The sequence below is a fragment of the Parambassis ranga genome, chromosome 4 (assembly GCF_900634625.1).
Source record: "Parambassis ranga chromosome 4, fParRan2.1, whole genome shotgun sequence".
NCBI classification, from domain to species: domain Eukaryota; kingdom Metazoa; phylum Chordata; class Actinopteri; family Ambassidae; genus Parambassis; species Parambassis ranga.
This window is the reverse complement of record NC_041025.1, coordinates 3159824-3183592: the sequence shown is the minus strand read 5'-3', so window position 1 is coordinate 3183592 and position 23769 is coordinate 3159824. Positions and strand designations below refer to the sequence as shown.

At 40.0% G+C, this 23769-nt stretch overlaps 1 protein-coding gene across 7 annotated transcripts in view; it reads right to left on the bottom strand.

Annotated features, from left to right (window-relative positions):
• nlgn1 (neuroligin 1) overlaps positions 1–23769 on the bottom strand; it is a 212082-nt gene that overhangs the window by 2397 nt on the left and 185916 nt on the right. For 6 of the 7 annotated variants that reach the window (XM_028403401.1, XM_028403400.1, XM_028403397.1 and 3 more), the window contains 4 exons: positions 5695–5880; positions 3984–4250; positions 3530–3891; positions 2042–2202 (listed from right to left, as the gene is read on the bottom strand). In XM_028403401.1, the coding sequence (XP_028259202.1) occupies positions 2042–2202; positions 3530–3891; positions 3984–4250; positions 5695–5880 (976 nt within the window). Of the gene's footprint in view, positions 1–2041; positions 2203–3529; positions 3892–3983; positions 4251–5667; positions 5881–23769 lie in introns of all 7 variants that reach the window. The other variant, XM_028403395.1, reaches the window with a different exon arrangement.

The window sequence follows — 23769 nt, the reverse complement described above, 5'->3', positions numbered from 1 at the left end:
TGATGAAATGCAGCCCCTAGGTTTCATCAAATTTTAATCAACAGTGTCTGAGATATCACACCTGATAAAATCCAAAAAAGGTCAAAAGGGGTATTATTGCTCGCAGATGATTGGATTTCTAAAGCTTCTGATTGGATGAAAAGGTCTTAAGATAGCTAATAACTAAGTTTTACTAATGTGAAGTTTTATTTTAATGCTTTAAAAAAAAAATTGCATGTCACAGTTTTTAAATTATGGATGTCTCCTAGGAAGTGAACCCATTATATATAATTTATACATGAAAAGAAAGCTTCCAGGCAAGAAAAATGTTTGGGTAAAGATGCAGTTCAACCATGCTGATAATCCCCATAAAACATATGCTTCAGTGGTTGCTATAGAGAACTTAGCAGCAGCTTTGTTTTAATGTTATGTGCGTTCTATTTTTAGTAAAGGTTAGACTTTAGTCATAATAACAAGATGCACTTTAAGTAGAGGTCAGCAACCATTCTTTATATATACAGATAAACTTAAAGAACACATTTACTATCCTGCGCTAAATTATCAAGCCATGTGGGCTGTGGAGCCCCATTCAGACCCATTGAGCGCCCCATTGTCTGAGAGCAGCACCACAGAGCCGACCAGACCTCATCAGGAACACTCTTAACCATTTAAATCAGTGGCATAAATCTCCCAGGTACCCGGCATTCCACGTCAATTTGGGATTATATATGTAGATCATTAGTGCCTTTCTGTTACCCCCTCAGGGCCACTGGGCAGTGCACAGGGAAAAAATAAGAAAAGACAATGCGCTCCCGAAAATCAATTACGGCCATGACTATGTGCTGGAAGGCAACATGAGGCAGGAGAAGGGGGAAAAAGGTTTTTAATTTAGTCGCATGGAGGCTGTTTCTCTGCAGGCTATGGCCATTAATTAATAATATATCTGAAGATACAGCATGTATCTGCAAAGAATACCAATTACATTATAAAGTCCATAAAACCAAATAGCACAATTTTCTACTCCCAGTCATCAAATGTTGGTTAGTACTTAGGAAACACAATCAAGCAGGGGTTAATTTGCCTTAGATCCCGCCAAATAGGATGCACGTGGTTTTAACACGTATAACTAATAATCCTTGCCTCTGATGCTGAGAAATAAAGCATTTGGTTTTGAAAATGTCTTTGTTTTAATGCGTTGTTGTTGCACTTCCTGTTTTTAAGCCCCTTGACACTTGAATTCTGGTTAAAGTCTGGGGAATGAGGCCTGGATTTAAACTGATGTGTCACGTTCACACATTAAGCTCACAGCAGGCAGCTGTCCATGCGAGACACACTGCGGCTGCTTCAGCAAAGTGTGCAGTATCAGAGGAGGAGAGGAGGACACGCCTGGAATACCGGACATTTTTTGTGTTCATTTTGAATCTACACGTATCATCTGGCACCTGCGTAACACACGGTTACTGCTGGGAATCATGTTGTAAGGAGGTACACAAGGCACTGAGCAACTAACAGGTCTAACACCAGGAAGAGGGACATCTCGGTATCTGAGTGCATGTCAGAATTGAGAGTAATGTTTCCAACAAAACCAGAGACAAGTCCTGCTAAAGTTGGAAGTCTTATCTTGAGGGCAAATGAGGATGATTTGTCTCTGCTTGCACCCGACAAAATCTTGGTCAATGTAATGTTAAATGCTTTATTTGGGTCACTGACCAGTGAAAACTGGTCCATTTTGTCTGTTAGTTGAAAAGAATCCCATTTGCATTTGGAGCCAATCAAACCCCTGCACTGTTATAAATGTGTAGCTGTTAATTATGAGAGTTCTGGCATTTGCCTCTGTTCCTCCTCTCAAAAGAACTATTGTAGCATTCTGGCTGACAGCTAATCCTACTGAAATGGAAAAAAATACACAATTTTGACAATGGAATTTTTGACAATGGAACAATAGCATCTTTTTTTTCTAATTACTGTGATGTGGCTACATCACAATGGTTCTGTCCAGCTCTGTTTGGGACAACAAGTAAAAACTAAGCTCAACTGGCCCTTATCTGTAGCATCCTCATACCCAGTCTTAGCAAAGTTGGTCCAGTAGGTCATGACCACGGCGCTGAGCATCACATCATTCTTGGAGAAATTGCAGGGAAACAGCTCTGTTGGTCCAATCATTGGGAGGCCGAACACATATGGAATCTCATCTCCATGTGCTGCATCTGCCCATGGTGGAACCTAAACAAGCATCAGATCACATCAGTGTGATTATTTACATGTGACAGGTGAAATTACTAAGGATTACATGTGCACAATAGTGAGAGATGATACATATTGTGTACGGACAGACAGAAGATGGGAAGGTGGTTTTTTTGAGAAAGAATATGTGCATTATTAAGTATATCACAGAGAGATACAAGATGAGAAATAAGGGGGATGTTGCTGACAGAAGAAAATTGCTATAAATATTGAGTGCATTTTCAAGCTACAGTGAAATAAAAAATAATAAGTGTAAAAGGATTTTAATCACCATTCCTTATTTTCTTTTTGGACTTAATAATTAGTTTAGTGTCATAGTAACAAACGAAATCTTGAGAGTACAGCTAAGAACAAAGCTTTCAAAAAAAGTAGGTCAAATGGCAGAAAATTCACATCACCGTGAGTTATTTTCACTTCAAATAACACTTTATAAATGTACATTGACAATTGGTCCAGAGAAAAACAGGCCCAGGATCAATAGAGGACCTCTGTGCACACACAGGATCTGAGCATGTCATTTAAACTCCATTTAACATAAGTTGTTTAATATGATACAGTGTTTAAGTTAGCCACTTTCTGTTTATGAAAAATGTCAATATATAAAAAAAACTGTTAGAATGAAATAATGACATCTGCAAAAAAAAATCTTCTTCACATACTTGACTGGTGATTAATAGATTTTTTCAAATTATTCCAAATTTTTCAAATTATGGACAACAAAATTTTACTAAGTATAAGCCATAACCTAATAAATCCAATGCAGGTCAAAAACTGCAGGTCCTTGAACAGCTACTTTTGTGTACAGGATACATTTTTATATCGCTAATAATCAAGGTTTTTAATTCTGATCAATTAGACTAGGTCTGGTAGACACTGTCCACCTAGGTTCCCTTTTACATTTTACAGCTTTGCCTGTAGTTGGATTAACCAGGTGTTGGATGGAGTTAGAGGCCTCCAACACAGAGACAACCAGAGCCACCACCTCTAAACTGCTCTTCAGAAAACCAAAAGTGTGGTTGATGTCACATGTTCATTCATTTTTATCAACATAAATCCGATTTGACAGAGACATTCAAAACTCCATCCAATCAGAGAGTTCCTCTGCCTTTATCTCTGCTTCTTTCATGTGCTGTGCATTAATATTGAGCGGTTACTATGCTACACTATGATTTATTTTACAGTTTTTCTAATGTTGTAAAATCTCTGGTCGGCTACTATCAGTTGTAAAGTGGCCGACTACTTGTTTTTACCTTTATCTGATTAAAATGCACAATGTGTACCATCACCCTGAAGTCCAGCTGCTCACCTGCTCTGTCTGACAGTGGTGGTAGAAGGCGTAGAAGTAGGTTGGTGATCCAAAACTGGAGTGCAGGTCTGCTGTAGCCACAGCCGGTGCCACCCACTGGTGATCTGTGAAAAGGGCCAGCAGAGTCTTCCTGCGTGTCTCCGGGTTGTGCCTGTCGGCCCAGTCAGTGTACATAAACTTAATAGTCTCCCGCAGGATGTCTTTGCCTTCCGGGTAGCCATAGAGGTCATCCACAAAGCTGGACACAGCGTAGTCAAAGTCATTAGCCTGGACGCCATTTTCGTTGTCCACAATAAGCTCCACGAATTTAAGACCCTCGCCCTGGTTGACTCCCAGCATTATATCATAGTTGAGGAACTCGCCTGAAAAGAGATGGCACAGATTGATGAATTACACGTTCAGGATAAGAACATTATCGGATGTTTGCTGGTACTAAAGTAAAATCAATTGATACCTTGCTCCATCAGGATCTGGGGGTCATCAGGTATAACATCTCCATCAATAACAGGGCCAAAGGCAATGTGGTAGCGTGCTGGCTGGATGTCTTGATCTACAAGCTCCTTGTAATGTTTCTTCTGCAGACACACCACCAGCTCCACTGTGTCCTCCAGGTTGCAGCCCACCTTACGGGCCAGCATACGGGCGTACTTGGCAGGCTGAAAACTGACGGCCCAGCTAGACAGAGCTGTGCCGCTCTGAGCGATGGCTCTCTGGAACAGGCCTGGAGACACAAACAGCAGAGGGGCCATGAGGAAGAAAGCAGGCGAATGTTTGGGGCCCTCTAAAGGCCAATTTGCATTGACAACAATAAACCCTTTTAAAGAAAGTGCTTCAGATAAAGAGGGTGCAAAAAACACCAGCTGTTTCAGAAGGAGAGTGTGTTAAAGAGTTCTGCTGAACATTATTGTGAGTTGAATGTAACAGAATCTTCAGTATACACACTTTAGCTGTGGCTCGAGGCATTTTGGTTTGGTTGTGTACATCCATACTCCTGCCCTCTTCTGTTTTCTGCTTCAACGTTGTTCAGTCCAGATTTGATACCCGTATAAGATTTTCATGCTTAATTCTGTACTACATGGTCATCGGGGAGCTGGAGCCTAACCTAGCTGTCAATGGGTGAGAGGTGGGGTACACTCTACACAGGTTGCCAGTCTATCGCCTTAGGCTGGTAGTTTGATTGTGGCCTTATCCTCTGTGTTTCCTTCCACATGTGTTTGTCTTTGTACTACAGCATCTAATGTTCCAGCCATTTTTAAGTGTGTTTTTTTTTACCTTCTTCATCATATGACAAATTATCAGATACCTCTGTATAATGTTGTTAGTACAGATTGTTCTGCATACTCAGCCTTATTAGGGATTTAAAATGTTTGGTCCAGGAACAACACAAGATGGTGGATGAACAGATTTTTGCCAAAAAAGCATTTGCTAGTCATGACAATTAGTCACACAAATAATGTTTAACAGGATAAAATGGGTGTTTTGATTTTGGATGTTATATCCACAGATTACTCTGTGTCTCACTATATATATATACATATATCTTTAACTGATTATTGTTTTTGTTTTAATAACAGTAGAGTTATCGTTGTTAAACATTTGGTCATGTGAAACTCATCTTGCAGGAAACAGCTGCCCCAAGTGACCTCAATATGTTTGATATAATCTGAATATATATTTCGACATAGAAAAAGTTATGCAATTTTTAGAATTACATCAATGGCTCATATTTAAGTATGTATACTGGTGTTTTTGTGTTAAAAACACATCATCTGAGTGAAGTCTCCTGTGGGGTATGCAGTTTTGACTACAAACAAGATTATAACCCATCTAAACCGCCTTTAATTACTCAGGGTGTGCATTCAACGAAGTATAATTGCAGCACTTTATTTCACCTTCTGGAAACAGTACTGTTTCAAGCCATTATTGTACCTTAACGCTGTAGTTATACAGGAGAAAGGCACCATAGAAGACACAAAGTCATACATTAGGACGCACAGCCAAAACAATTTATATATAAAAAACAGCATCCCTGGTCTATTTTAGGTTTCCGCAGCACCTGCCCACACAGTCACACACTGCTGCACACTGCATACACACTTAAATATACATAAAGATCCCAGGTGAATTCCCGTGACTACCTTTGGTGGAGTTGCTCCACCGGTTGCCCTCAGAGTAGTGAGACAGCGTGAGCAGGTTCACGCAGGAAGCCCCGGCGCCCGAGCCGAACACAGTGATACGTAACGGGTCGCCGCCAAAGGCTGCAATGTTCTCACTGGTCCAACGCAGAGCCTGGATCTGATCCAACAAACCATAATTTCCTTTGGCTGCCTGGTCTCCGGTACTCAGGAACCCTGCACAACAGGAAAAAAAAAATAGATGTTAGTTTATGGTATTTTCTTTGCTATTATCAGGACCTAAACAGTTTAGGATACATTGCAAGAGAGGATAAAATGGTTCAACAAAAATAAACAGTGTATTCCAGTGAGACTTTGTTTTCAGAAATGGGAAATGTATGCCTTTATTCAACAAGAATCCAAAATAAAGTAATTGCCTGAACCTGAAAGTCCACTAAAAAGCAGGAATGCACCATTTGTACCTCAAACAACCTGTACTAAATAATAAAATGTTCACACAAGCAACATTCTGTAAAACACACATTTCTGCCTTTCTCAGTGCAGCTAGGAAAACATGACTTATTTCACAAGGACGAAGGCATGATTGCATTACAAAGAAATACAGTTGAAGTATGTGATTATTCTAGGCAGTATTTTTGCATTCAATCATTATGACAGCATCAGACAGATAAGTAACGCTCCCTTAAAAACCCAAAGGATTTCGAGCAGAGAAGTTACAGTTTGTAAAGCAGTTTTGAGGAACTTTTTATTTTTCTCTCTCTTCCATGAATAGCTTTACAGTTAATGATCAAACAAGATAAAAAGTGAAGACCATCAGGGACACAACTATTTTTTTTTCCTTTTCATTTATTTTCTTTTTGATCTCCTTAATACATAGAGAATAAACAAAAAATGTACTTTTAGATAATCAGGGCAGAACTGCAAGTGGATAACAAGGCTGTGTTTTTTTTTCATTGTGTAAAGAAAACATGCACGCTATTTGATATTTTGGTGCAAATACAGCCAACAGTTATTACCCTGTAGAGCCACTTAGTGCTAAATATACTAACTTATTTGATATATATTTTATATATATATTTTAGAGAGACATGTACTGTATGTTAAAATCCAGTCATAAAAAACTACCGGTATTTGCCAGAGTCAGCTTATTTTTTTTCCCCCCACACCAAAGAATCAATGTCCATCCCTCTCCCTCTATGTGCTTTATAGTGAAATACATTAATTATGTCTGTAATTTTGGTCTTATATTTGTGTAGATTATAGAAAGTAACCAAGCTAAAGTGGAAGAAAGCAACAAGCAGAAATCAAATAATTCCGCAGGTTTGCACAAAAAAAATTAAAAAAAAAAAGCACCATCCATTTTTGGGGGGGTCCAATCAAACCCCTCTGATACTGCTGGCCAGTGAGGCTAAAGAGCCAACACTAGTGAGGTATGAATGTACTGACGAGTGAAGGACCTTCAAGTATACCCACAGGAGGGCTTCGGTCTTTTAGAGCAATTGTGTCCAGCCCCCAACCGTCTCCTACTTCCTTTTGATTTCCATGCTAAAAGCTCCATTACCTGCTGCAAGCACCAAGGGATCCCTTTGCACCCACAAACCCCCAACCCCCGACCCCTCACATATTTCCTGCACTGTCCTCTTTCATGTTCTCATTCTCCCCAACTGTCCCACTTGGTGGGCTAAATGAAATGCTTATTACCCAGTGTCAGTCAGCACCACACTGCTCAGTTCCACTGGGATGCATAGGAGCGCCATGAGTAATGCCTTTGAGGCGGTACATGCTGCTGAATGGAATGACGATCACTGATTCATGAAGTAACATTGTGTGATTTCGGTCACATCTTTAAAATGAAACCAGTATTATAGACCGATATTTTCAAAATAAGAGCCAGGTTCTAAACACTGTCATTGTTTGGTCATGACAGGGCGTCACATATGGACACACGGTCAGTGTCACATCAGGCAGTGATTCATATCTTATAGAAGGGGTGGGATGTGTTACCAAGGTAACCAAGACCCCCCCCCCCCAATTGGGTTTAAATAGTGGTCAAGTCTTGTTAGTAAAAGCTATATAATTACATTACATTGTATATACCTTTCTATACAGACATTACACTATGTTGCATTATGAATCGTAAACTTTTATGGCATACACAATAATTTGCATTAATGTGGCTGTTAATGGGATGTTTTTTATGCACGGTACATAGCACATGCATAATTGCAATAACTATAATGGATATATTATGTTTCGTTTGCTAGTACAGTCTCTTCTAAATACTTACATTATGACTGTAAATATCTGTTTTATATGTGGCTGAGTAATAAGGAATCAGTTAATGAATATGATGGCACACGCATGCACACAAAAAGTTGATTTAAAAAATGTCATGACTTCACACATACACTCATGCTTCACACATATGCACTAGTGAAAGCCTGTAAGCAAATCACTGCACCAGCCCAATATAGTACATTTGCATCCACACACACACACGCACCCCGAGCTGACTGTTTAATTGAGTTCATTCCTTTTTCTTATTTCCCTTCCACTGGCTTATTTATTTATTTGTGTATGTTCTTTATCAAAGCCTAATCTGGTGGAAGCAACAGCAGTCATCTACAAGAAAGATTTTAATTGATTCAATTTAACTGCAGTGCAGGGATGGGCTGGCAATCACAAAGAGCGAGGCAGGAAGAATGATTAGTATACGCCAGCAGCAGTGATAGGGCAAGCAGAGTGTAGGGCTCTACCTTCCTGTCAGACACATGCACATAAGCACACATACATACACACACACACACACCACCTACTATAATGCAGAAATGTAAGCCAAAAAAGAAAGAAAGCTGAACTGCATCAGATTTCAGACTGATCACTCAGATTTCCTGCATTTGACAGAAATGACATGATATTGAAACCAAAGTAAAGCTTATTTTTATTTTGTATCTCTTACATTATACTGTCCTCCATTGGAGACAACATTTTGTGAGATGATTTTGAGAAATAAATATGTTAAAAAATGAAAGTTTATGAACTGCTTAAAGTGCTACAGGAAAAAAAAAATCCAAAAAGACAATGTCCAGGACTATTATGTGTTACTTAATTTGACTTATTAATCTATAATTCATTTTCTAGCAAAAACACCTTCAATTTAATCTGCAAAATTATTGAGACAAAAAATAATTTTGTGAAGTCCTTAAAATTCTGCAGGAAATAAGACAACAATACAAACAAAGAAGACTCAAAGAAATCCATTCATCACTTACATACACACCCCTTGAATACACTCTAGACACATTCCCTTTCCTCAGTATTGCACATACAGCACAGTGATCCTTTAATGCATGAGTCTTTGGTCACATGTTGTTACTCTGTTTTTCCTCCTATCACATGATGTCCGACATGCTTCGTTTTCCTTTACAATCAAGATATACACCACCAGTCTATGTGCAAGGTTCAGGTATAAAGGCTCCCGTCCGTGATCAGTGACACTGTGATTCAGCAGCTCGGCCTCTAAGCTCTCCTGGGATGACAATATTGAGGTGAATTCTGATCCAGGAATCCAGCTTTTATCCCCACTATCTCTGTTGAAGCAGAGAGGGAAGGCTAGACGAAGAGAAAGGTGGGATTTTTTTTTTTTCTCTGCACACATCTACTTTTCACAGTCATGGTCTGTATACTATAATCCTCTCTCTGTTCTCTCTCTTTCACTATCTGTCCTTTTTGACTCGGGGAAAGGCAGAAAAGACATGACAAAGAAGGGCAGAGGAAGGAGGAAAAAGGGGAAAACACTGTCACTGAAGCATGTAAACTCTAGCAGCAGATGTGGCTTATTACAGTCGGTGAAATCAAAGGAAAATACCAAAATGGAAAGGAGGGAGGAAATAGCAAAGTTTTACAATGTAGAGAGATTAACAAGCATGCAGAGAATGAGGGGAGAGACAAAAGAATGAAGAGGAAGAAGAAATAAGACAAAAGAGGCAGAATGAGAGGAGAAAAATATGGCCTGTTGTCTCCAGTGATGACAGATTTATGGATTTGTGTCTCAGACATTGTGTAAAATTACCAGCTTTGAATTTTAATACATAAGGGTAAATAATAGTTAGCATCATTTGATCTAATTATCTTCTAGCTCCAAATTCTAAAATCTCAGCCATGGAGACAGTGGACAGCCTGAAATACCTCTGTGCTTTCACCTCTCTGATAAATTGACATGGCTGGACAACACCAGGAAGGCTCAGCAACGCCTGTGCTTCCTGAGAAAACCTAAAGAGGGCGGGGCTGAGCACTAACACACTGGTGCTGTCAGCATGCTGTCTGTGATAAAACTGTGTGCATGTTCATAAAACAGCCACTGCTCCCTCACAGAGCACCGATTGGTCCGAACCACCTGTGGTTTGTTGCAAACAAATAGCTTCAAGACTAGCTAGATGGATTTCTTGCAAGAATTCAGCCAGTTCAATGAAAAACATTAAGATTGCAAAACAATATATTGCATGATCCCATTTTGTCTTGTTGCTAATGCAGAAATATGGATTACAGAAAAAACCTATATGTAGTTTCATAATTCCAAATCCTATATCCCCTTTGTGCTCAGACATCCACCTCATCCTACACACCGCTCCTTTCATAAAACACACTGTAGTCACACCATGACCTCGCCTCATCACACTGCTTCACTCTGTGTCTGTCTACCTTAAAACAAATGGTGCAACAGCACCTCCAAATATTTACAGTGCCTCAGCAACACTCCATCTATATCATGCTCTCCCTCCCTGCACAACAACAATGGCGACGACGATGACAGCGAGGACGGCGGCGCGCTGAGGGGCGGCCGGCTGGGGAATATGCTGATGAGGCACAAAGCATTTCTCACTGGAAATAATGAATACAAAACTACGGGATATTCAGTCATTCAACCTTTATTTAGACAGCTCTGGGGACAAACGCAGAGCGGGCTCTCGTTTTCAGCTGTGCCCTGTTTGTGTGGTGACAGTTAAAAGTGTGCTTCAGCAGGCAAAAATGGACACCAGCATTTAACACCTAACAAAAATAGAGTGCATTATCATATGAATGCATTAAATGTGCAGTTGCAGAATAAAAAAAAAAGATGACATGTAGCAATGTAGACTCTTACAGTTAGCATCAGTAAAAGCCTTTTATGTGCAAATGTGTGTATCGTGTCCCATCACTGATATATTTTAGAAATAAAGAACATGTTCCTGCATATTTCACAGTGTCATAAATGGCTTGTGAAAAAGCACTGGTGACAAGGATAAGCAATCCGCTGTGTTCGCTGTAATCGGGGTTTGTATATTGATCCATATACTCTGGTAAGACTATATGAGCAGTTGATCTCCAGACTCTTCCAAAACAATATCTGGCAGCTGATTGGATGAACTACCTGTCCATATCTCACTGTCTACCTCAAGCTGATTTCAACCAATCAGATAAAAGGACATATGATGCAGTATAATGCAGCTGTCTTTAAACCACCCCTCTTAATCCAGCCAACACAAGATGTTCAATATATAAAGAAAGATAAAAACTATCCACACTACAGAAGCAACAGTAAGAGCAAAGTTCTATGGACAACAAAGGTGCCTTTTCACAATGCTAACAATTACCCATTTTGAGTTTGAGACCTCTGTTTTCTGGCGCCTTTGCAAGATAATATGTGCATATAAAGGTTCTTTTAAAGTGCCAAACACTGTAGCCACACATAATGCCTGTGCAACCACAGAACATGAAGTTGTGTGGACCACTGTTAGATCATTTGAAATGATCTGACCTTTTTCCAATGGTAAGCTAACCTATGACTCCTGGCCTGAACTATACAGTGCAGTGGTGCACTGGCTGTATCAAAGGAAGCAAGGTATCAGGAGAGTTAATGTGCTTAATAATGGTTAGTGTATTTCATGTAAATAATATTACACAAAATACAACAAAGTTATAATGTTTGGTGTTGGTAGAAAAAAATCATGTTTAAAATACCCAGAGAGTTCTTACACACAACTATAAGAGAGAAATGTCTTAAGTTATATTACCTTTGTAATCCAATTCAGTTTCAAGGGCAGCTGTGTATGTGTACACGTGTGTGTGTGTGTGTGTGTGTCTGGATTTGCATTTAAAAGGGACAACTTATCTTCACTAAGTAAAGTGACAGCACACAAGCTGAAGGTCCATATAAATAATAAAACCAGAGAGAGAGAAAGTGATAGCACACCAACAGAGGCAGTACTTATCAAACCTATGACATCATCACTCAAACTATGTTATTGTCTGTGCAGTTTAGAAAATGCAGTAATAGGAATAAATGTGTAAGAGACAATCTAATGTTATTGTTGCCTCAAACACACACACACACACACACAACAGTTGCCGGTTAACGCAGCACGTAACAGGCTGTAAGTCAGAGGTGTCTATTACTGTAAATATTTTATGGTAAACCTCTTCATTCAGCGTCCATCCATCACTTTCCATCTTCCCGTGTTAATCCGCCATCTCCGTTTCCACGTCTATCAAACCCCTCCTCTCTATTACCTCCTCCGCCTTCACTTCTCCCTCCTCCTTGTACAAATCAAATTACACTGTCAACTTCAAAAATGAAATGAGCCGCCGTTCATATTTCTTGTTCTGCACAAACACAAACATGTGTTAATTTGTGTCGCTGCCCTAACAGATTTGCCTGCAGGACAAGCTCTAGTATAGATTACCTCCTTCTGCCGAGTTGAAGGGAGTGAAGGAGTGAGGGTGGTGGAGGGGGAGGGATGTGGATGTGATTAAATTGTTACTCAAGCTATTCTAGCTTTGTGGAGGGAATGCATAATAGCTTATAATTAAGAAAATTAAAGAAAAAGAAAAAGACCTTGACAGAACACAGAGAAAACGGTACTGGAATATCATTAAATAACACATGAAATGATCAATCAGACTTGCTAAAAGATGAAACAATGATAACTACATTTAAATAAAAATAAGCAAAGTAGGTTTAACTATTGAGACGACATACTGTAACTATAACAGAGATTTACCCTGCAGGTCACATTTAGATCTATTGTGCCTTCTAGGATCAGATCAGCACCACGTGTAGATACAATCTCTACACTATAATGGAAGATGCACCCCCAACCATTGGACCCAGCAAAAGGCTGCAGGTACGATTCAGAGTAGCTCAACAACATTAGAGTAGCTCAACAAGACAAATAGAGCACATAGAGCAGCATCGCCTCCTTTCACCCAGGGCGTGTAACTCATTTGCATATTGAATAGATTGGGACAATCAAGATAAGAAGAACTCATTAAGAGCAGGAGCAAACGCAACAAGCCATAGATCAGGTGTCGACACAAGGTGTTATGAATCAGTCTGCCCTCACCTAAAAAAAAAAACAAGCTGCTACTTCTAGGCCTTCGAGAGGCCCGCTGTGTTTGTGGGTCTGGTGAACCACCTGTAGTGCACGTCAAATGTGTTGTTAGAGGTTACCATGGTGGTGAGAGATTGGAATGTTTTGCTGCATAAGGCACCAAACCACAATCTTTTTTCTAAACCTAAGCAATTTTTAAAGTACTAAAACAAAAGTGCAGCAACGTTCACCACAGGTCAAGAAACACGTCAATGAAAGGCTTGTGTCCCCGTGTCCACAAACACTTGATCAATTGGTATCCCTGTGGTACTGAAAAGCCAATTTTCTCTGGCCCATGAAAAAAAAAAAAAAGAATACAGGGTATGACTGGCAAGTTTGTCGTTTTTCAGGGTGTACTTACAGTAAGCTGGATTTATGGCCCTCTCTGAACCACACACACACATACACACACACACACCTTTGAGATGTCAGATAGCTGGCGCCTCTTGTCACCCATTCACACCTACTTCACACCACACTTCATGTCTAGAGGTGAGAAGGGAGCAATGGACTTGGACTGACAGCACTGCACACCACAAACTTTACTGCTTTAAAAAAATAAAATAAACAATGAATGATACAGTTATTATGACATCATCAGCCTCATCAGCTCAATGTAAATTGAAGCCGGAACGCAGGTCAATAAATAAACCAAATAAATGAAATAATCTGATTACATTTTTTTCTTTGATTATTTTTTTCCTATCAGTAAAATGTGCCTCTAAGCTGCTGCCACTAAATATAAACAGTAGTCATATTTAACCATTATAAATATCATACAAAGAAACCAGTCAGCATGTCTGCTTCCCAGGTGGACGTGGATTAAAACACTGCTTTAACAGCACATACGGTATGTTTAATCGGATACGATCCCTGTGAGATGTTCTACCTGCAGTGAAGAGTACTCGTTTATGATATGAGCAGCTTAGCAGTTTAGCAAAAAGCTAAACAGTTTCACCTTGATACTTTGAAATCTGTCGGGCAGAAAGAAAGCCTCGGCCTCATGTGTTGTTTGGATATTTATTACTTTCAGAATTGAAATTATGACTGTAGGATGAGACAAATGTGAGTAACACTGTAAAAATCATTATTGTGCATGTTATGTATAAATAGCAGCTATCTGCACTTTCTTACAGCCTTCAAATTTCTTTATGTTATAATTTGCATCAAACATGCACTACTCTACAGCAAACACACTGTGATCGCACTACATATGTGTAGAAGTGTTAATAATAGGTATACATTGTGAGCTCGTACTACAACATGTAGCATCATAGCTGAATTATACACTATTTTTTGAACGACAGTGTAACATAAGACTGAAGAAAAGAGTAATAAAAATAACATTGGTAAATTTGTCTTCTCTTTTTTTATAATAATAGCTGCTAGTAAATGAAAAAGTGGAGCAGTGAGACGAAAGACACAGAGCTCAGCAGGATAAGAAGAAGTGAGGCTGGGCTGCTTTACCATACTAGGATGAAAAAGGGGAGGAGAGCTGCACATTTCCACAGGCTAAAGAACAGTCTGTGTGTGTGTGTGTTTGTTTATGCATGCATGCATGTGTTGAGTCCTGATGTGAATGGGTAAGCAGCTTCCTTTCTTAGCACAGGAACATTATTAGCATACAGGGAAGAAGTGCATCCCAGACAGTGAGGGATGAAAACAAAAAAAAGGGGGGGGGGGGACTAAACAGACAGATAGGAGAGACATTTTAGTGGGCGAGAATGAGGAGGGTGAGAGTAGATGACAATGTGAGAAAAGAGTGTGGGAGGTGCAGAGAGGAAAGATGGGGAGGGAGAAGGAGTGAAGTAAGAGGGCACTCAGAATGGAAGGTGGTATTTCAGAATAACATAAACCCTGCATAGGAAGTGAAGTCAGAGATAGCTCTGACACACACGCACGGTCCTGGTGGACAGATAATAAAATAAAGATGGGGGGGGGGCACAAAGATAGACAGAGGGAATTAAAAAGTAATGCAGCTGCTCAAAGGGGTCAAAAGGCTTCTCTGGTGAAATAAAAAGATAGAAAGCATTAGCAGCATGTACTCCATTGGTGTGCTGAGGTGATGTGTGTCTAACATGGCATTCATTTTGTAGTTAGACCAAATCAGTGAATCAATGACAAACTAGAGTGAAGCTTCATTAATGGAAAAGAATGATGTTGGCTACACGGCGCCATTCTGACGTTTCCAAACATTACCTAGATTGTCAGGTCAATTTAGCGCATAGCAACCGAAATCCCATTTATTTTTTATTTTGCCTAACTTTTGCACATCATGGTTAGGGTTATGTGTAGCACTGAAATACCAAAATAGTAACAAATGACTTTGCTTGAGACAAAACTGCCATGTCTTCACCTGTGTATGCCCCTATACTGTACCCTCTACCCCTCTAATGAACTGCTGTGTGTTTGATTTAAAACAACCATATCAACCAGCTGGACTATATATGAAAGTATACAAAATGGGACAGATGACTGTGCTAGCTTACGCTGCCTAAAAATGTGGACTACTACCAGCATTACTTAACATGACTACCCTACAAACTCCATATAGGTCAGACTTTAACAGCTTGTTGCTTAAAATCTTGAGGCGAGGTGGCTTATAGATATGCATGTCTCTTATAAGAGCAGCATAAGCCGCTTAGTGCTTTTATAGTGGAGGCTCTAAGGTGGATTCAAAGCCATGGAGCTGTGCATCAGCAGCCCATCTGCACTGCTGCCACAGCAGAAAAGAAGAGGGAGACATGTTATCCACGTTATCTTATAGAAGCTGAATGAGAAACCCCGGGACAAGGCAGGAAAAGGGTCAAGTGAGACTAAAATTACCCTCTGCGGTTTCTGCCCGCACAAGCCTAGAGATGTCACTGCAATTCATTTGCATTCTTTTAGTGTGAAGAGCTGCTGAATCTGAACCAGAAGACGACAGCGAGGTGTAGCAATATGCAGTGGTAGACAGTAAGCGCATCAGCCCTTGTAGCAGAGGAGGCCTCTGTGCTAGGACCTGGTCACAACTGTATGAAAACATAACCTTGAAATATGGTTTGAAGGTTGCAGAGGCTGCTTCATACATCATTGCTATCACTATAGAGAGCTGCAGTTGATAATTTAAGTACATTTCACACTGATTTTGTGTCGACGGACACTGAAACTTACAGCACATGCGAGTTCTTGTTGTGGAATGTGTCGCTATGGTGATGACAGTGCGGCTAAAGCCTAGCTTGTCAATCAATGGTTCGATTTGTAGAGATGGACAGTGGGAAGGCAGACATCCTCATGTGATGGGGCTGTATCAAACACCAAATACATGTATACAACATGTCACTATGAAAGTGAAACTTTTATATGAAACAAAAACATTATTTTTTTACAGTTTAAATAAACTACAGTTTATTTGCCACTACAAATACTGACCTTGCAGCCCACAATGCTACAATATTACACATAATCAATGTTTTTTTTTTTTGCTGCACATTCTGATCCTGTGTCAGGATGTCAAATATTGAAAATAGGCTGTCCTTTAAGTGTATCAAAAGCCACCTCACCATTCCATGTAAAGGTAGGTGTTGTTTTCTTCTCTTCAGGTTTCTCACTGTACTGCTTTCAACTTTATGCAAATGATTAACAGTGACATGGGGGGGGGTGTCTTCCTGTGTCTTCCTTTTTTCTCTACACATCTCACCTCTTCCCTCTAAGCAATTATATTTTATTGCCATGAAAGTAAAGAACAATATCGCCCGAAGCAACAGAGCAAAAGATCAACATTTTACATGAAATCCTTTTCTCTTGTCATATTAAAGTCTCTCTCTCTCTCTCGCTCACTCTCTCTCTCAGTCTGTTACTGTTTCCTCCCTAATGAGGGCCCCGGCCACCCAGGAGGTGATGTTGCTGTGTGTGCTGCCCGCTGCCTCCAGTCATAAACAGGCTGGCTTGAAATGTCAGCCCACCTCTTGCACTATCTCTGCATGCCACACACACACACACAGGCAGATATAACGCTCACCTCAAAGGTAGCTATACTGTCATGCACAATGCTACCTGATCACGACTTCCTTTTCCATCCTCCCGTTAGCTCTCTCTCTCTCTCTCTCTCTCTCTCTCTCTCTATAGAAGCTCATGTGCAGCATCCACCCTCAGTGGACAAACAAAATCATCCAACACACACAAGCTCGTCACCCCACAGTATCTCTGCTTCTACAGTATATACCTGCAGACCATCACACACACATCAGTCCCAGTCGCCTGATTGGTGGCTGGAGAAAAGGTTACTTGCCCAGATGGAACACTCTGCTCTTTTCTCTCTTCTTCTTTTTTGTCAATTTGTGTGAGGCTGAGTAAAGGTTAGGATTGCTGAGGCACTTCTCTGTGGCTGTTTTGTCATTCTTTGGCCTTTAGTACTTCTGACTTTACTGGTACTTCTCCAGTGAGAGTCTACTCAGAGTTGTGCTAAAGGCTGCAGGGGAAAGGAAATACAAACCTCATGTACCTAAATGTGAGTAAACACCAAGACAAGTGACCAGCCTGCTGCCTTTTAATGATATAACTAGACAAAAAGTTGCTACAACTGGAAGTTGAAGTCTTTTTAAGTAATGTAAATTCACAGTCCAAGAGAATGTGGAAAGGGTTAAAAAAAACAAAAAGCTGGGGAGTGGGGAAGCTAGCCTGCATTCAGCAGAGCTTTACATGTAAAAATGATTATACCAATAGCAATAAATGGTGTATTTACATTTGTACCCGACTTAAAAAATGAGGGACGAACTAGCTTAGTCAGAAACAGCAGGCATTATTAATAAAATACTAGTAAGTAAAGTATATTTACTGGTACTATTGATCAGTTTAGATACAGAAAATTGACTTCATAAGGTCAAGTGGGAATTTGTTTACTTCACTTTAGAGAAATTTGACTTTCAATACAAAATTGATTCAGTGCATTTTGTCTGCAACAGCTCTGCAGCTGGAGTAAATGGATCATTGTCATGTTAGAGAGAGAGGAGCTACACAGGGCTGTGGCTGTAGTCTGTTTGCTCTTTATATTGATCCATCGGCCAGAAAAGACTAAGCAACACACTTCAATAATAGATAAAGACAAATACAGAAACCACATAATAAATCTGTTTGCTGATGACATTATGATTTATCTAAATAAAACAAATTGAATGCAGCTTAAAAAACGTTCAAGAAATGTACTTTACTTCAGTAAATGTACTAAAACAATTTAAAAACATAATGTTGCTCATTATGAACAATGCAACTGTAATTAATTCAGATTCCTGCTCTCATTAGCATTCTAAAAGACTGTTTCTGTTTAAGCAGAAAAATACAATTGTGCATTTAGTATCATAAATACAGGAACAATGGATAAAAGCAAGGTTGTTTGCTGACTTTGGCTAAGCCTATAGCTGTTTTTTTAAAAATGGATTTAAATATTTAAAAATATTAACATACATTTGGACTATTGCTAACGCACAATTATTCTCAGTGCATCCTTTTTTATGAGTTAAAGGTTTACATCTTTTAATAATGATAACCCAAGCTGTTGGTCTTCAAAGTCTTTACATCCTACCCACTTTTCTCTGTATATGTATTTACATCAGATAAATAAAATCCCCCCTGAAAGGCGAGCCTTATATTCAGTCGGCTACAAAGGATTATCTGCCTCATACATGGACACATGGATGTGTGATGGAGGCAAATGTAAAAGGATGTATTAAAGCAACATAAAAAAATGGACACATCTTTATGGTTTTGGCTCATTGTTTATTTGAGCCAAAGCATTCCCACCATTTCATCTGATGCGTGGACACCTGTATTTGTCCAGATTAGAAAAAAATATGGCCCGTGCCAGAATAAGGGATTTAGTGGTCCTGCTGCAGTGCCACAGTAAACGTCAGACATGCAAAAGTCAATGTTTGTCCAGAAGGAGGATGATCAGAAATGTGATTCCAGTAATCTACTTAGTATTTGTTTACAAGAGTGTCATAGCCAAATGCTGTTGATCCTCAGTCAGATTCTATGAAAAATCCTTTACTGAATTCTTTATTCGGTGTGGGAACACAACACAATGACTTTCCATGGGAAGTCATGGTAAAGCATTTTAGTCACAAAACATGATGCGGAGTCACGCCTCAGCAGAACGCAGCCAAGTTTCTGCAACAAACAGGTGACTCGTGCCACCAATGAGGAAACTGTAATCAAACAACTACACAGACAGGAGAAAAAAACACTGCTTATCGTCTGCTGTCATAGATTATATGAACAAATTAATAATCTAAAGATGGAGACAACATGTTTTTAACATTTCAGCTTTATAATGGGTAAAGCTTTTACTTAATATTAATTTATTATTTTGGGTTAAAACATAGTTCAAGCATGTTTCTTCTGCAACAAGCTTCTTTACCCTTTTATCAGAATGAGTCTCATCCTGATCTGCACGTGCAATTACACATATGACCACAGAGGGCGCATATCTGCATGCAGTGTGTTTTTAAGTGCAGAAGCCACACAATCAAATAATGTTTGATATAAAGTGTGTATCATTGTATCATTGTTCACACAATCCCACAAAGTCAGACAGTCCAATCAGATTTCTACATATCCACAACTACCTTCAACACTGCCAGAGTTGGCACCAGTGAGCAGCCCCACTGTTAGCAGCTACTGATTCAAAAAGCACCAACCAATGAGGGCCAAGAGAACAAAGAAGAAGAAAAACAAAAGAACAAAACACAACAAAACAACACCATGGATTTACAGTTTAAATTTGAACTTGCATAGTCAGAGACAGGATAAGAGACAAAAAAACCAGTGTCATTGTTGAGGAGCTTTGAGACACATAGATAGGATCCCAGACACCAGACAGTTCCAGAGGGAGAGACGGGGGAAGAAGAAGAAGAAAAAAAAACCCAAACGCACACACATACTGCCAGCCCCTGCCAGGTTCTTCAGTCGATCTGTTCTCATTCTTGGTGTCCAGCAGAGACTTTGACTTGGCTGTCTTTTCCTCAGCTTTCCATTTGAGTTAAAGCCTCCATACTGAGCTGACTGAAACAGATAGACTCTCACAACACACAAACATGCTAACAAATCCTAACAGATGAAAACCAAAAATAAAATCAAACCATCAAGTGAGTGTACACGAAGACAGACAAACAAATAAAAAACACAAAGTCCTTCAGATGTGTGCAAACAAACCAAGAATTCATTCTCGAAGTGTGAAGGAGACGCTTTGATTAGTGAAGGCCGTCACATCCAGACTGTCTTGGCGTACCTCTGCTGAAAGGATTTCTTCTGATTAAAAACCATTTGTCTCCAGGAGAGACAGCAGAATTGACATAAAGAGAAGAAAGTCCATCTGGAGTGGTCTGAAACACTCTGTACTGCAGGAGACTAAAAGTGAAATCTATGACAGAGCGAACACTTGAGTGAGGCGGCCATGTTTTGGTGCCATTTTTATTCTTCTCTGCCACCCACAGACCTTTGCTCTCTGTAATCAAAATGTCATTTCGTGGCCCAACCTCTCTCCTCTCTCTGCTGTAGTCTGACGCTCTTGCTCATATCTAGATATCGATCCGTTCCTCCTCATCACACCACTGGGCAACTCATAATCCACTTCATTATTCCATCTACCACACATACACACACACATGCACCCCACAGGGAGTTGAGCAAACACGCAGGCATCCATGCAGGTACACAGCGCCGAGGCACACCCAAACACAAGTGCTAGATAATTTTTCAATTAAACCTCAAACTCCCACAGACTACCCACCATGCACTGCAGCTGCCAACCGGGAGCCTCATTTATCAAAGCGTGCAAGTTCTAAATACACAAGAGCTGCACGTTTCCACAACAAAGTCGGCATAAATCAAACACATGTACGCACACCTGTATGCAGCGAGCTATGATAGATCCCACCTGTCTGCACGCAAGCAAGACTATTTACAAAAAAAAGGAACAGCGCTGATGGTAGGCATCCATTTAATAGCTTCCAAGTGTAATGCAGGAAAAACTATGGACAGTGAAAGAAAGGTATTGCTAAATGGGACTGAGCTAAACCACATAATATATGACTTGCTCATCCACAACAGAAACACATTAAAGTGCCTGGTTAAATACTGCAGTGGAAAATACATCAGAGAGATCTATAGTGGCAAAAATAAAGTTGGGGACAGACAGATGCTTGGAAGCAAATAGAACAACGCATCTGACTGATGTGGAAGTAATGTAATTTCATCTTTACAAATAAAGTGGAAATGTAGGGCAATCCTGTAGTAAAGTCTTGGGTTTTGAGTTTGGCTTATAATATTGCTACTGTCCAAAAAGTACACAACTTTCCTTGCTCTCTCTCTCTCTCCTCATAACATTTCAGGGCAACTGGATTTGTTAGGACTTGGAGTTTCTTTAAGGCATTTTGCTGTCAGGATGATGTTCCGCTGCTCCTTCAAGGAGCTTCATCAGTTCTTAACAATACAGGTTTTTCATTTAAGACTACTTTCAAGCCTGTACAGTATTCTATCTGCCCATTTGTCTCACCCACTTAACCTTGACAGAGCCAAGGGTAAATATCCCAGCTGTGAGATTTCAGCATTCTTTGATGAGAAAAAGAATTAAGTATGAGTGGCAGGAGGTTCAGTTGCACAAGCATTAGTAATGTTATTGATAAGGTTATTGATAAGGTCACACATGCAGAGGGATGGGCAGGATGTGAATTTGCAATCTCCAAATAAAAGAGAACACACAAATACAGCTATAAAACTGAAGCAGTTGCAGCATAGAGTATTAGCAGAAGTGATGATTTTGTTTCCAATGTCACATTTTATATTCAGTCTACAGTTATCTGACTGTCTTTCTGGTTTTAGCAGCAATTTGTAAACAAGGAAGTGACCCCCTGTGTGTTCTGGGCGTTAAAGGCTTACTAACAATCAGCTACAATTGCATATACTGTCAGGCTGTGTGTTTGTTTTGCATCCACCACAGTACAAAGTAAAACATATTTTGGATGAAAACAAAGAAGTATCTAGAATTAAAGGGTATAAAAACATGATATCAGTAATTATGTTCCTTCCTACTAATTAAGCAAAGTTTGACAGCACAGTAAATAGTTAACCTGCCACTCAACATATAGCATCAATCACCAACTTAAAAGAAGACGAAAGCTCTTCTCCCGGATGTTGATGAGCTTATCATGCATCTAACAGTTCATCTGCTGCTGCAAAACAACAAGAGCAGAACCAGCACCATATTCACATATTAATTAAGCATGGCCCATCTCATCCTCAACCGTCAACAGAGGCATCTTTTATTCATCTGTCATATGGCTGGCATGTCTGCAAACAGATGCGCACACAACAAAACTCCACACACAAACAGGCCTGTTGGGGGGAAAACACAGTACTTAATGAAAACATTCACAAAGTGCAACAGTGCTTTCAGCTGGTGGCTTTTTGTCTTTTTTCTTTACATTGTTTTCAAGGTCGAAAAGAAGAAAGGTAAATGACTGTTGGTTATGTTTCTTCCACCATCTTAACAGACACATGATGCGTCCTTGCAACACAGGGTGACACTTTGCACAAGTGTTCTCAATTCACCTTTTTTTTTAATCTGATAGGATCTCGTTCCCGCCGCCTGCTGTGCCACTCCCCGTTAAGCTGTCTTTGATTTTTTTTTTTTTTTATCCCTCATCTCAAGCGGGCGGCAATTGACTTTTAAAGATTCCTGCTGAAATCCCCTCTTCCACATTAAACACAGGTGTCAGAGCATCTTTGGTGCCAGGTGGTTGCCATGGTTACAGTTTCTGATTCTAGTGTATTATGCAAAAAAATATCCCTGTGTATTGTTAGGTTTCACCCTCAGATTTGCTATCCATTACAACATTAAAAATAAACACACGGCACGACAAGTGTTTATTTATAGCCACTTCAGGTAGGTGAGCAGCTGCTCGGCGAACCAGGTGAAGGAGGAAAATCCCCTCACAGCGCACACACAGGAGTGATTTCTCAGCCTCAGACATCTGCTATGAAATAATAAAAACGTATTGACGGGGCTGCAGTCTGCAAAGATCCCGTGTCATATCCTTAGAGGCAGCTCACTCTGACCGGCTGATATCTGATTTTTAATTCAAGGCCAATATTGGCAAATCCATATATAAGCCAAACACAAGGCCACACACACAAACATACATGCACATACACACACAGATGGGGAGCAGATTTTGTTGTTTTGTCTGAGAAAGAAGGAGCTGTGAGACTCCACATGGAACTGTCAATGAAAACGAACTCAAAGATGAGGACTCGCTGTCGGATTCCCTATGCATGCTGGGAAAGAAAGATTGGAGTGCGGAGAGAAAGCAAAAGGGGGAGGACACTACAAATGAAAGCAAGACAGAAAGAGAGAGAGAGAGAGAGAGAGAGAGAGAGAGGGTGGAAGGATGAAAAAAAAAGGAGCGATGGAAGGAGACACATGGAGGGGAAGAGGCAGTGTGGCGTCTTTGGGGACTCGCTGTCAAACCTCTCTAGGAATGTGAGCGGAAAGAAAAGCAGCACACACACACACACACACACACACACACAAGACACCAACAGCAGGTCCGCACAGATTGACGTCTATTGAAGTCTTTGCACAAACATCACTAAGCAGTACTCCCATAAGGCTTTGCTTCAGCTCAGACATCACCTTATCAAGAAGGAAATGCTGAACATC